At 41.4% G+C, this 15755-nt stretch overlaps 1 protein-coding gene across 1 annotated transcript in view; it reads left to right on the forward strand.

Moving 5' to 3' along the window:
• The window catches only part of LOC137870890 (protocadherin-16-like), a 69592-nt gene that overhangs the window by 35778 nt on the left and 18059 nt on the right, over positions 1–15755 (forward strand). The window contains exon 2 of the mRNA XM_068708352.1: positions 15024–15212. Coding sequence (XP_068564453.1) covers positions 15024–15212 — 189 coding nt within the window. The remainder of the gene's footprint in view (positions 1–15023; positions 15213–15755) is intronic.

The following is a 15755-nucleotide window of genomic DNA, read 5'->3' on the forward strand; positions in this document are numbered from 1 at the left end:
AGATCATTTGCTGGTCTGAGTTGCTCTTTAATATCAGACCTCAGAACATCAGAGCAGTCTTTAATTACAAAGCCAGAGCAACTTTTACTTGGACCATGGAACAACACAAAAGACTCGAGGGAGATGTTAGGTGCCAATTTATCTGTGCTTTACATTACCCTTCCTTTCTTTCCTGTGCTATAATTCACTTGTCTGCCTCTAGATCATGGTTAGAGATGAAGGCAGAATAACCTCATCTGCCTCCCTGACAAAAGTGGCGGCTTGACTGGCCACTAGATGAAAGACAGAATAGATGGTTTTCAGGCCGAAGGTCATGGAGGGCAGCTGGACATTTGGCTGACCTGTGACCTAGGACCTCACTTTAGCCACAACTTTTTGTTTGATCAGATTAGATTAGGAATGCCTCGTACCCCTTTCTGTGTAAATCACACAGACACAGATGCACGAACTCTCACAAACATGATCAAGTATTGTGTGTAAAGGTGGGATGGGGTCGACACTTGAGACCTCTGAAGACTGGATAATCTGGTGAGTTCCAGTCTCTTGAATTTCATCTTTTTTTTAATATATTTTTGAGATGAGAAAAATCATGGAACTATCAGAATACATGTTACAGATTAACATAAAATAAGGACGGAACACAGCACAACTTGGAAAATTCAAAAGCTCGCTCTGGAAAAACAGCAATTTCAGGATATTGTTTTTTGGAAAGTATGGAAATCCAAGATTTTAAATATGCTCAGCTCTTATAACAACTGATAAAGGCTCTATATACACAGTTATACATAGATACAGTGAAACATTTATAAAATATAGAGCATATAAAATTAAAAAACTGATTAAATATTCCAATATTTGAATAAAAAAATATTTTTTAAATTCAAAAACACTCTATATCACTTCTATGTATCACTCCTGATGTTCAGTGAATCAAAAGACAGAAGATTGGACCTTTTTTGAGTGTTTTAAGCTCTTTCTAAGCCCTTTTTAGTTGTTTAGTTTAAGGTCAAATACTGCTTCAGATTCAGCCCACTCTCTCTGCTTAGGGCTGTATCTCAGCCCCCCTTTCTCCGATTTTCACCATTGAGACATCCTTCGAACCGTAGGAGCCAATAGAATTGCCTGGAATTGAAAGCTAGATGATTGACAGCACTATTAGCCAATAAAGCTCAAAAACGTCCCATCTGATGGCAGATCTAAAATCTAATTTGCTGAGCTTCCAACCCTCCCAAGAAGCCGAGGAGTGTCGGAGAGACACGAATCGAACGGATTCACACGGAGCACATGCAGCTGGACATACATTCAGTGGAAGTACGGAGATATTTCATTTTTTCGCTGAGATTCGACCAAAAGTGAGTACAATATTCGATGAAAGCTGTGTGACTTTTTGTGTTCGAAGCTGAATATCTCTGCGATGGTTTACCGGGGAGAGAAATGGAAACTATGTCCGTAATCTCCGTCAGGCGGACATGCTTTTTCATGCTGCATGTTCGTAGGTAGCACGTTGCTAACGGAGTGTAGCAGCTGTTTTCTCCGGTCTGTCCCAGTCATATCGAGTATGATTTATGATATTTTGTTATTTGTTTGCTTGGCTGATGGGAGATGTGTTTGTCTCATGTAGAAGTGACCTAGTTCATGTTGTTCCCAGGACGCTGAGGTTTCTGCAGAACTATAACATCACTATATTCGTTCTTCGTGGGTTCTCTGCCAGTTACTTTTAACACAAAACTCTCTAAGTTTTTATGTACTCTGCGTCCAAATGGGGGACCCTCGGGTGTATAAGGTTTAAGCAACATTTTAGCTTTAATCACTTATGTATCAAGACAAGAATGAAATGGGGAAACCAGACACAACTTTGGGAGAAATTAGTAGCAGTGTAAAGGCCCTCGATTAAAGTTTTTAGAACATTTTAACTGTAGGTGGTTTGTACAGTGTGATTTTAACATTGTCATTAATACATCTGTCTACTTCAATGTCACAGCGCCGTGTAGCATATCCCAGAATGCAATGTGTAGAGAGCAAAAAAACTCCACCCAGGACAGGTTTCCTGTTCATCTCATATGGCATGTCACACTGCACTGATTTGACTTCCTTAAAGAGGAAGAAAGAAGAGATCCATTGTTCATGTGTTTTAGTTTTTTGTTAACAAAGGAATATAAGTTTCCATACATGTTGGATATCTCATTTTGGAAGGAAACCCTTTTCTTATTTTCAGTGAAAACCAGATAATATATCATAATATACCACAGTATATGTTGGCAAAGTAAAGCAAGACAAATCTGTTTGGTGTGACCTCTGCATGCTTTCACATGGGCTATCTGCTGCTCCTATCATAACCTGCATTCCTTTCAGCTTTATGGAAAATATTCTAATTTATTTGGGTACACAGTCAGTCTTTTCTTTCAACAAAAATTGTTGATACCATTAATGGCAATATACCAAAATACGTGCAATTTGCTATCAATTGATGGATTGAAAAGCTTGTGGAATTTCATCACTGAGTCTCTCTCCACCAAATGCACACAGAAGGCATTCTCTTGCACAGCTGGACGAGCAATTAATACTGAAGCAAATGTCCAGACACTTGATGTTAACATCCCTGTCCTATGTAGGTCTCATTGCTCTGCAAAAAGCAGGAAATGTAATCACTGAACAGACTCAGGCTTGTGGATAAGTGCTCTTGCGTAGTGTGTGAGGTAAATTTGAGGTGTGTATGAGTATAACATGGGGATCATCGGGGGGGGGGGGGGGGAAGTCCTGTCCAAAGCTCAGTTTTTGTGAAACCCAAACAGGTTTTTTTTCTTCTTTCAAATAGATGAAATATGTTTGATTCAGACTTGTGTGTGTTCCTTTTAGGAGCTTGCGTGTGTGTAATCTATCGGAGGACATGTTTACTGTGGAAGTCCCTTTTGCTCTGAGAAACAACCAAAGTGCTCACTGACTACCTTATGTATACTCAGAAGGGATTGTTTGAAATGAATCACATGAAGGAGGGGACTGGACATGTATACAAGATAAAATATAATTATTCTATCACCTAAATATTTTGCTGGAAACTAAATAAATATCCTCGCGAGGAAATGAAACATACGTATTGCTTTGCTTTCAAAAGAATTTGTGTGAAGAAAAAAAAAAAAATGCTCATGAATCAGATTGAACATCTGAGATGGTAAACATACAAATATCACATAGAACCATACTACCATAACAGAACGTGCCCCAGTTTAGGAGGTGACGTAGTTTTACATGTGGAAATATGGAAAATCTCATTATCACATTTTTGTTTTTCTCGTTTAAAAACAAGATGAAAGGTGTAACGATGACAGAGCGCCAGTATCTCGATTGTTTTATGTAAAAAAAACAGCTGTTTGTGGTTGGCAGGGGACTGTTTGGAAAGTTGCAGTACATATTGTGTGTGTGTGCGTGATCTCATTTGTCTATCCATACACGATTCTCCGGATGAATCTGTGTTGATTCGCAATTATGTGACTCGCTGAAACAAAAGAAAGCGATCCAAACAGACACTCAGCTCTCCGCGGCCGCCTCCGTTGCCAGAACGTGTTATGTGTCCAACCCACGTCTGAACCAGGGATGACTTCCTTCAGGACTGGGCTTACAGTTAAACAGACTTTGCTGGAGAAACCGCGCGCACGCCAGAACCCTGCCTGGGCAGTCTTCATTTGTTTGCAGTGTTTATCAGTCGGTGACAGGGAGTGTTTATGTGTACGGTTCCAGTAGGCCTTGGTGACCCCGATGCCCTGACTCACCCCCCTCTTCCTCGTCTCGTGAGCGACGCTGGAGAGTGAGTGAGTTCAATTCTCTTCCCTCTGGATGGATTTCATTAATACACGAGTAAAGCGCAGTAAAGCGGTGGCTGTGGCAGTTGGGTTATAATCAGCCGCTTTCTAATCAGGAGGCCTTCACACTTATGCCTGAACATTTATATGGGTGATGAAATGAGTGTCCCCGCTTTAGTACATGCAATATCTTGAAACCTGAAAATATGCTTGGTGCTTGTAACATGAGACTTTTTTTAATAAAGTTGGACAGTCAACTGAAAAGATGAATAAGCTGGGTTGGGATGTCAAGTCTTTTAATACGGCAACTTAACATTTACTGCTTTAAATGTGATATTAACCCTTTACATGTGTGAATACATAGCTTTCATTTCACTGGAGAAAACAAGATCAACCCTTCAACAGTAGGACTACAGTGAGTCTTTAGGTCTCCTAGGAGAATTGCTGACTGATTTCTTCCCCGCGTAAACATTAAATGAAATGCTGGTGCCACATGGCAGCTTAATTATGGTCCAGTTAAATTGTCTCCAAGCCACTGTCAACGTCATCATTATGGGGAGCAGCCGCTGCCTGGGGTGAGACGTCTGAGTAATGATGCAAAATGTCACATAGTGGAGGCCCTACCGAATGCATTTAGAGAACATGTAAGCACTGTGCTGATGATCTATTGATTTATTTACGTTTGCACACTGAAGTGGCTCTGTCAAGCTTTCTCAAGTGCCAACCTTTTCTGTGTAATACTATCACTGAAAGCATGTCAGACATACAGTGTGTTGAATCTAAAATGCAATTTCTACAAAGACAAATGATGTATTATAAAACACACAAAAATTGCAATTTAGAAACCTTTCATTGTGTGATGCAAAAAAATCCTCATGCTTTGGCTTGCTGCAAATATAGAACATCTTCCCATTGAAAGTTTATTTGTGTGGTCCTGCCAGGAGACGAGACAGGTCTAGACACTCCAGCATAAGCAAGTACACACAGTGACACAATACTTTCCAAACTATCTTTTTTAATTACTGTTTTTTTTACAGCAAGCTTGAATTAAATTACTATGGCAATACAACTGTCAATAAACATGTCCTTCATCCTGAGTGACTTCTACTATAAAATCAACCACCTAAAAATGTCTGTGTTTTTTGGAAGCTGCCCATTGTGCAAAGTTTTTTTTCCATTTCCTGAACGATGAAGGTGTTTCATGATGGCCCTACTGGTCCTGTCCAGTATAGTAAGAGCTGCAGACGACTCCATTCCCTGCCACGCCACAGATATGGCTCCCTCTGCTGCGCTGGGAAACCATCCCAATCTTACTCTAACTGCCGACCTCAGCTGTGCCTCAGGCACAATACTGTCCAGTAAATCCACACAAAGCGAATGCTACTTGTATATTTGTGTCTACATGTCGGTATCAATGTCCAAATGTGTCGCATGGTCAGCATTTGCATGTGATTCTGTTTGTGCAGGAGAGTTCTTCACGCAAATTGAAATCCTCATCGAAATAATGTCAAAGCAGAAAAGAAAGCTCTGCTTCATGACCAGCCAAACTATCAGCGCACGCAAGACAATTTAAATCTGATGTCTTCAGCGTGTTATTCATTATTAACGGTTATATGCGCTACTTAGAGTTGACCACAAAAAGATCAAATTAGCAAGCGGTCGCATTTGACTTGCTTTGAAATGTCTCTATTGGAGGATATGGATCCATGTCAAAAGAATTCACTGTTTCCTAGAGGGATTAGGCAGATATGTCTCCACTAGCTCTGTATTGATGAATGCAGTGTTCTTTGTAGCCAGCTGTGATCACGAATTTACAGAAAGACAGCTTGATCACAGGAATGTAGCAGCCTTTACTGTAGACCTGGCTCACACAGAGAAGAGAGGACAAACTCCAGCATTGAGTCTCTCCGTACTCCTCATCAAACAGACTCGTGGATCTCTGGGAATCAGGGTCCAATCTGGCTCCGACACTGCATCTGCGCTGTATTTGTGCACGCCATGCTCAGTGGGCATTCTCCCACCCACTGCAGGCAGCTGTAGCATTAGCCTAGCCCACATCAGTGCTCCTGCACCTCCACACACTGTGCATGGTTCATATTAGCTCCCCTCCCACCTACCCAGACCCTGGGATCCACCGCCTGGCCTGCCTCAGCAGACCGGAGCTCAGCGCAGCGATTGGATGGCTGTGAAAGGGACGACGTGCTGAAACAGAGCCAAGCTAGAGCCCAACAGGCCCGGCTCCATGGGTGTCTGATGCAAGGTCGTCACCTGCCCTGGTAGACGTCGCGTGAGAGGGAGTCTGCTCAGCGAGCTTCTAGCGTCAGTTCTCCTCCCACACTGGACGTTGGGCAGGTCAGTTAGGGCTTTTAACTGGCTGTACTGGTGGCTTTGTGTTGTTCTGGGTTTATTGGCGGTCACTTCAGAGGTGTGCTATGACCCTCAGCAGAGTGCGCCAATGTAGAATCAAGTGAGAATCAATCGTATATCAGATTTGAGAATGCATTACTTAACACATACTGGCATTTGCATAAAAACAATGTGGTATAAATGAGCATTTTATCAGTGCTGTGCCCTTTGAAATAATGTCTAAGTGTGTTTTTTTCCAAATCACCTAGAATTCCACATCTGCGAGGCAGCTAATGGCAAACAATTTTACACCGATTGGAAATATAAAATCTGGGTTAAAGGCAAGCTCCTCCAACCCACTTGTTTGTTTTATCATCATCTAACCTCCACATTTTGTTATGAAATTGTCATTCAAAATGATTATTCATTCTTAAACTCGCAATTTTCTCTTTATTTTCTTTCCATTGGATAATTAGTGGTCAGCATGCATGAGAAAATAGTGGCAGCTTTGTTTCTCCCACTTGACCTTTGGAAAATAAACAGGCTAATGTTTTAAGCAGGGTTACTGAGCTGCCGCTGTCATTCCAGGTGGCCACGGGTTAACGCCGCACACACCAGTACGCTTACGCTTCCACAGGAGTTGTTGTCATATTTATGTTTCCAACCAAAGCTAAAGCTTCATTGAGAATTATCCCTGATATTGTTTGTCAGCGGTGGCAAATTCTGCACAATATGGCAAAGTCCTCCCTAGCTGTGAGCCTACACCGGGGTCAGCATCATGTCTGGCATACAGGCCGCTCCCAGGACCCCCCTGCTAACCTTTCCATCCACGTGCTTTTCAAAATGAAATTGCATATGTTTTTTTGGGCCTTCTTCAGGACATTTTCAATAAGAGTTACAAATCAAATGCTCCCAGTTTACCTGTTGGGATCACGGCTCATATCAAATATTGACTGGGTTAGCACACACACAAGGGCTTTTCAAAACACCTTTATTAAGTTGTTTCCACGGTGAAGTTACATTCCATCTTGATGACCACAGACCGGCCTGTAGACAGAATCCTTTCATAGATCAGATACATACATGCTTCTACTCTGCTACCCTCAGTGGGGCTTTTTGTTGTTATTATTGCAATCATTTGTACTTAATTAACCTGCGTAAATAATTAGAAAGCTTAAGAAGCAGTTTTGCATGTCTGGTCTTGAATGCAGCTTCCAGTCTGTTCAGCTCACATAGCGCTACCTTTTTTTTCGTTAGCTGCACAATATCTCTCCTCTCTGCTCATTTTGCTTTTCTGGAACCCTTTTCTCCTTAAATGGTTTGATGCTTAACCATCTCCAGATGCAGGGTCTAGATTAAAGACAGATGCTTCATTTTCAGAAGAAAGTCTAATGAAAGTAAAAGAAAAATAGGCAGGCCACCTAACTTCCAACAACTGAAGTTTGTCACAACTCTTAAATTGCAAAAGTACAAAGAGTGCCTTCATATATTTTAAGTATTGTGAGACTTCAAAAACGTGTGGTGAACCCAGACAGGTTCAGAAACATCTTGAATCAAATCTGAATTCTACTTCAAAAAATGAAGAGGTATTTTTATTCTGAAGACTACATTTCTTATGTTTTCTAGATTACACTAGATGTAGTCCCACCAGCAAGGCTGTTTGTTTACTGGAGGTTCATTTGGGCAAATTTATGATAATGAATGCCAAGCTGCAACTTGATAAGGAATTGAGTTTTAAAACCCCACCCAGTCTTGTGTTGGAAACTTAAATTATGATGCCACTCAATATGTGGTGTTCTTGACGTTATCACTCAATAGAAGTGCATTTGTTCCAAAGCAGTAGCATTTATAATACTAAAAGAGAGGAACAGATTGGTGATAACTAAAAATAGCCAATTTATTGAACATGCCTTTTTTTTTTTTTTAGAAGAGGCCCTTCCAAAATCGTAACATTTGGTAACGTAAACAATTGTTAGCATTCTGGCTTTGATGTTCATATATTTTATGTTCTATCACATTTAATTAATCAACACAGTGACCTACTACCCGCTTTACAATGTTTTGACTGACTTTTTCCTGCAGTGTAGTAGTTACGGTGAGTGATGTGTGAGAAGAAAGGACAGAGACAGAAACCTTATCCTGTCCTGTGTCTGCACTCTAGCACCGTGATTATATCCCTTTCTGCTATATTACCTCCCCTCTGTTCCTCTGACAGATATGTGGACCTTACACCATACCTACCTGCTGGTGGGTACGGTGTTAAGGGTTAAGGGTTAACCCCTAACCTGCCCTTAACCCAAGTCCTCCACATTTATGTCAGTGAACTACACAGGGAAAGATGACAAGCTGCAGTTCATGGGACCCTTGTTGATTTAGAAATCAATATGTTTTTTTGTCTCCTCGTGTCAGAATGTGGTTCTTTTATGTCCTGAACTGAGACAATCCCATTCTAAGAAACTAGGGCAGTAAAACCTGCTGGGATCATAAGCTTGGCAAAATGCTGCTTTTTCTTGCTGCAGACTGGTCAAAAAAAAGCTGCTCAGTTTTTCCAAAGGGCAGCCAAAAGTTACTTAGCTGAATTATGTCAAGACCATGTAATTCTGGAAAATGTACTGTGAAAAATGATCTGTTGTCATGTTTACCCTTCAGCTCATGCGTAATGGACGTGTTCTTCTAAAGTTCTAGTCTGGTCGACTCATTAGCCCTGTAAGGACACTCATTTCCATAGTGAAAGGACAGTTCTGGACGATATGATTTGGCAACTGGCACATAGCTGTATATTTTTTGAGAAATCAGTGTGATTAAGATGGTTACTGACCTTGACAGTTATATGGTGTTTCACAGGAATACCCCAATACAGCAGATGTATTTTAATGGACATCTGGACGGAGAAAGCAATTGACAAATCTGGAATACATTGTTCATGTGAAGTCATGCAGGGATACTGTAGGAAGTTTTGTGAATTTGAATTGCTAATAATGCAGCTCTACATAGCTGCTTGGTTCGTAATTATAACATATATGTTGCTGCTCCAATGCCAGTGCGACGTTGCTGAGGCTTTTACAACAGAAATAATGCAAAGGATAATTGAGAGTCACGCTTGAATTGCTGTTTTTGAGCGTTTCCTGTGAATAGCATTTGTTTGGCGGGCCACACGCAAAGACTTGCTACCATCAAAAGGATGTTTTCCCCAAAAGCAGTGAGGTTGAAGCATGTTGGTGTTTCAGTCCATCCAACCCTCTTAACACTTGGTGTTCACATGTGGCCCCTGTGGCCTTTTGTCTTGCACTTCCTTCAGGTCAACGTTTAGCTTTTCTCCAACACTGGCACATGATGCGATGTATTGGAAACTATTGGCTTGATATCCATTGAATTCACTGTGGATATCAATGGTCCCAACAGAGTGAATCCTATAATGTTTTTGATGACCCTTTGAGCTTATACAGAGTCACCGTCATGCCAATATTTCCATTTGTAGACAATAATATCAAAATCTATCAGACAGATTGCCATGAAATAAACTTAAATCAGCCCATGACATCTCTCTAGTGCCACAAACTTTTCAATTAAAAAAATGGTAATTTCTAAATTTAAACATGTAGCATGTAGCCGATAGTGAAACTGTCACTAGCTGCCCCTTCTCCTTTACACAGACAAAGCTCTGACTTAAAACTCGAATATACTAACATTACCAAAAGTCGGTGGAATACAAAGGAAAGCAGAGCCCCTTAAAAAGAAAAGTCTCAAGACCTTTTTATGTCGCGTTCACCTCACAGCCAGTGTTTCTTAGACAGCGCAGACGAGTGTAGCATAGCATCCAGTCGTCCTTCAGTCAGGTTGAACTTTAGGAAAACCACAGTATCTGCTCTGGCTTTCTCACACCAGACGAGCTGATTAACACAATAAGGCTGCTGGAATGCTTCAGGAACAACCTTCATTCTGTTTCAGCTGGGACATCGTTTGAAATGTCATTTCTTTTATCACCCTTGTACAAAGCAGCCAGACATCACAGGCCACAGTTTGGTAGTATTTCATTTCACCATTTCGTAGACCTTACATACGTCTTAAACTATGCCAGCTTTTTGTCTCCTGAGTAACCATCAAAATCTCTCACATATGGTTGGTTGGAATCCAGACAATACTGTCTGTGGGGCAAATGTTTATATTTTTGGATAGATTGATCAACAGTGTGTGGGCATCTTCCTTCCACCGGACCGGTGTGGTCTCTGTCTGGGTCTTTAGTGTGGTGGTGGACATGTCACAAAGTCCCTATCCTGTCTGTCTGCTTCTTTAGTGAGGTAGTGAATGAGGCTTTTAGGCAGTCTCGGCCTCGCTCTCTTCGTCTCTGCTGTCCTCAGAAGTGATGCCAGGACAATGGAGTGAGAGGAGTGTGCACGGCTTCACACCAGCTGTGAAAGCTCAAAGCAACTCTCAGTCCAGATTTCTGCAGCTCTCCCACTCTTTTGATTTCTTTGAGCCTACGCTTTCCTCTTTGCCTTTACTGTCTTTTAATGATCTTCATGTTACTCCATCAATCTATCAGACCCTGCATGTAATTGCTTTTGTGATAATCCTGCTATTACAGGATTAATTAGTCATGTCTGTGAAACTGTCACTGTTGATTTTTTGGCATTATTAGATTCATATTTGGATAGTTTCCATTTTTGGAGAAATAGCAAATGATTGGGCTTGATCTCGCTGTGAATCTGAGATCAGATTAACACGAATTGTGGCATTACTGGAGTTTAAGATACCTTATCCTTCATCCAAAAGATGGCAACTAAAATCTCTCGATTAGGTGGAGTACTCAGATTCCTTGACTTTTATAAGTCTCCAAAGTTTGTCAAATATAGTCCTCTTTATTCTACAGACTTATAGACGAAAACTTGTTCTTGTTCAACATTGACACAGAAATCTAAAAATCTATAAATTGTCTTCAATTTAATCACTTCTTTAAGCCCATCACAGTTGCATGGCCAACTGGCTTTAAAAATGTCATCCAGTATTTAATATATACAGTATATATATATATATATATATATATATATATATATATACTGTATATATATATATATATATATATATATATCCGGTGAATACAGAGAAGATTATGGTGTGTAATCAGAGTGCAGACTGAGTGTTTGTAGGTTGGTGTCTTTGCTTACGCGTCTAAGATACATTCAAAGGACGTTGAATGCAGAGTTTGATTGATGTGTGTGATAATTTCCCAGTTGGCAAACATTTACATGCGCACTGCGTCATTTCTGGCCTATTTGGATTGGCAGAGGTTGCAGTCCTGATTGGCTGGTCTCACTAAGGACTACGTGAGACAGATTTGTTTGACTGGGCACTCTAAAATACGGGGAGCATGATTAAAAACTACATCGCCTTCATTTCACCCCTTGTTGGCCTTAGTGGTTTCGGCTATACATCATTCATTTGCTCACAGGTTTTTGCACCGGTTCTTTCCACGGGAGAACTGTTTTGCATGCCTGCACAATGGAGGCGCAGCAGCTTGGGCATGCTGACATACGTGCTTTTGCCTTATCCACAAAAATATAAGAACAAGAACTAGAAAGCCACAGTGGTCAATCGTGTAAGAGAATAATAATTGGTCTTTTGGGAAATTCAACTCTAAAAATAGAACGAACCTAAATCCTGGGCTTGTTCTTTTCCAGGCCTGGCTCTCTCTCAGGCCACAGAGTGAAGACATGGGCCAGAACACTTTGGAGCATCCAAAAGCCTCAGGATCATGATTCCATTTGAACATATTCTACATAAACATAGAAATGCATGTTCTCTCCTGTGAATCCTGTTCTCTTGATTGGACAGTCAGTCAGTCAGTAAGTCTCCTGTGGAAGGCTCCTGGAATCTGATGGGAGAACCACAAGTGCCCCAGTTATCTTTGGATTCCCCCAGCTTGTTTAACTAAGGACACGGCCAAACGTTGCCTTTCCCCTGCTGATAAGACAGCTCCCATCATGCCTCACTCACACACACAGAGTGTAGGGAGAATACTGCTGGCTGCTGCTGATGATCTAAGATTACTCCTGCTTTTGAACTTTTAATCCAATAGAAATAGAGACTTTGCATAATACCTATACATTGCAGTAGAACGTGTAAAAAGTCAGTGGGAAACAGAAAGAGAGGCCTCTAGTATCCATGTCAAGATGGACACGACAATGTGGTGAATGTTATTTTTCTACCCCCTGCAGGGCGGAGAATTCCTACTTATGACTTAAAAAACTTTCCTTTTCCTCAAAATGTACAGTATGCAGATGTAGAGGAGGCAATAATCGTAATGTCCTCATGCATATGAGGACTTTGTTTTTGTCAAAAGATAAACAAAGAGCATTTTAAAGTGAAAAACAGAAGTGTGTGTCAACGTATTGAAATGAATGGCGGACTGCAGCATTATGTAACATCCCAAGTAACTTTCGTTCTTTATCTAAGATTCTGTGAGAATCGTGTTTCATCTGTTGAGATTTATAGTGGCTTTGTTACTGATTCATCGTAATCGTTGACACCAGAGGCCACATTTTGTTAGGTTATCCTCATCTCTCAGGTTTCATGGTTTTGGGTTTGGCTAATTGTCCTGCTCATTTTTGTTCATTTGCATATGGCCTCATATGTCATTTCATATGTGTGGCTGAAAAATTATAATCCCCTGGACAGAGAAGTCTGCGATCCAGCAAGATGACAGTGATAGGCTGCTATTAACTCAGAAATGAGAGTGGAATTGAAATCACAGTCTCTGCAGATTCCAAAATAGACTGATCGCTTCAGGCATTCTACTTACAGTGGTTAGGACTTATGCAAATGTGATTGTGTGGTTTATTATCATACAGTATATTTCCCCCCATACACAGTCATACACTTAACTCATGGAACATATTGTTCAAACCACATATGGCTCCAAATATCTTCACTACTCTGTGCAGTGCTGGAGCACTGGGAGAAGGGTAATTATTAAAGCACCGGATCCTCCTCATGTAAATTATTTCATGGAGTACGCATCACTCAATCCCCTGTCTCTTTGCTCAGTATCTCTGGTGCACACACTGTACCATTGTACTTTGCTCAAGTTTAAACTTACTGAGAACCCTTACTGGTAATGTAATTGTTGTGTGTTAACTTTGAACACGCCAGTAAGTTTTACTCTGTGTCATTATGGATTCGTAGGGTTCAAAAGAGCACCGACTCCCACCCCACCAAAAGTAACTTTCACTTTTTCATCTTTTTTTCTTTCCTTTTTCAAGTTTTTGGATCATAAATATAAATGTGGGCTTTTTACATTGGATTTTCTTTTAACTGCATATGGGTGTACTTTGTAAAAAAAAGTTTTTATGGGTGGTTGTGGCTTAAATGGAAAGCAACACGGAGTCTCCTCAAATAGCTCGTACATGCAATGCCTGCCACGCGGGTCAGTCTCAATGGGGGAAATATTCCACTACAGATCTGTTTTGAAATGTTTGCAGCATATATAAGACCTAGGTATTGCTAGAATGCTCCTTCAACTTTCCCTCCAGCCGACACTCATCACACAACTGTGAAAGAAAACAAGCATATAAAGCTGCGGGCTTGTTATAAATAACTTGTCCCGCTGCAAAATGATAAAATATTACAGTAAGCTGCAGCCTCCGCACGTTAAAAGATGGAGTGGCTTTCTTGTATTGCTCTTGGTTTCCCCTTTCCTCATGCGGTTTATTATTCTTCTCTTTGGCTTGCGCCTTTGCCAGCTTTACAACTCCCTTCACTCCTACACACTACTCACCCTCTGTTAGGAGTTACAGTCAAGAGTGTGGAGCATGCTCTCTGCTGAGTCCCCCGTCTGCCATCTGCTCAGGAAAGAGACGGAGTAGCCAAACCTTCATCGCCTTGAATGAATGATTTCCATCTATTCACACTCATACCAATGCCATCTTTAGAAAAAGTCAGCTCTTGATGATAAGCATGGCGTGCCTTATTTTTCTTGGCAATGATCCTGAGAACTACTCCGTCTTACGCAGAGGAGGCTCCCTGCTGCTGAGTGTTGCGGAGCACCAGAGCATGAACTGAGCTTTTTCTCTTTTTTTTTTCTAACAATTAGTGTTTTCTTAAAAAGATCCATTTATAAAAGATGGAAGGAAGGAGAATTCTAATCAACTTGTGAGGTTGAGCCCGACTGTAATCTCTGGCAAACTGTGATCCAGCGCCAACACTTGCAAACAATTATACTGCTGGTACCTAGGGGCCCAATCTGATTGGTGTATTTGCTCTCGCTCTGTCTTGGGAGATCCTGTAGTAATTGAGTCGGCTCCCCGGCTGACGGCTTGTGAGCTGCTTTTATAGCTGCAGCCCTCTGTAGATGTGCGGCATTATTAAAACCAGACCTCAACTTGGATATTCCATTGGGTTCTAATGCGCTGCACTGAAGCATACTGTGTGGTATCCCATTGTTGCGCAGCCGTCCCTGTCACTGTCCTTTGCAGACAGACGCCACTCCTGAAGCAGGCAATTTTCCCTGCTGGCAGCCCTCCCAGAGCCTGTAGAAGTCATCCTCCTCCCCGCCACCCTCCTTCATTCCCTCTGAGCCTCTTTCTGCCAAAGGGCCCGGTTGGCCCATGCTCAGGTTCAGATAAACAACAAAGACCAGGTCCAAAGATGCTTTCAAAAGGCACCTGGTATGGTGCTCTTGTTTCAGTTTGTGGATCGTCATCACTCTTATATCCCTCTAATAGAATTTAGATTTGATCTGCTGCGGCTTTAGAGTAGTATTATTAATGAGTATGGAAACTGCTGAGTTTATCCAGTAGGATGTTTCCCTTCCAACTCAATAAATTCAAATTTTAATGCATAATGTTGGAGTGTTTAACCAACAGCATGTTTTCTTCTCTGCAGGTGACTGCGACAGACGCAGACGGCGGCTCCTTTGGCTCCGTTACCTACTCCCTTGGCTCTGTCGTTACCAGCGTGGTTCCATCTCAGTTCACCATTGGCAAGGAGACTGGCCGGATCTGCACGAGTGCCGCACTAGACAGAGATCAAGGGCCAGCCAGCTTCGACTTTACTGTAACTGCAGTGGATGGGGTGAGCCACCGCATTTTGAAATCATGCTTAATATGAATCCGTTGAGCCACAGAGTAATCCTATAAACACAGCAGCCGTGCTTTTCATACAGAAGGCAGAGCAGACACATGGCCAACCATGCAGAAAAACTTTGATTTGAGCAGCCAAGTAAAAAACTAAATATAAAATCTCTATGGCTGGCTTAATCAAAAGTAGTATATCCTGTTCACTTTATGCCAAATAATACTTAACAAATAAAAGGTTTAAAATGAAAGAAAAAATTATTGCAGCCATGTTAAAGCAATCAGATGGAGAAATGCCTCAACTGTCAAGGCAGTAATATTTTAACAAGTTGGGCTGCCGCCTCCCTCGTTTTTTGCCACCTGGTCGAAATGAAAAGCCTGCACTGTATTTTCTGAAAATGAAAAGCCTATGAAACAGATTGTTCTGTTGCGGCGGGCCCTCTCACCCTCCACGGGTCATGACATATTGCTCTTTCCCGAGGGAAACTATCAATCTGTATCCCTGCACAAACCGGCAGGGACTATATTTTAGAGGCCGCTG

This window comes from Cebidichthys violaceus, unplaced genomic scaffold (assembly GCF_023349555.1).
Source record: "Cebidichthys violaceus isolate CVI_PGR_0920_01 unplaced genomic scaffold, fCebVio1.0.p SCAF_1, whole genome shotgun sequence".
Lineage (NCBI taxonomy): Eukaryota > Metazoa > Chordata > Actinopteri > Perciformes > Stichaeidae > Cebidichthys > Cebidichthys violaceus.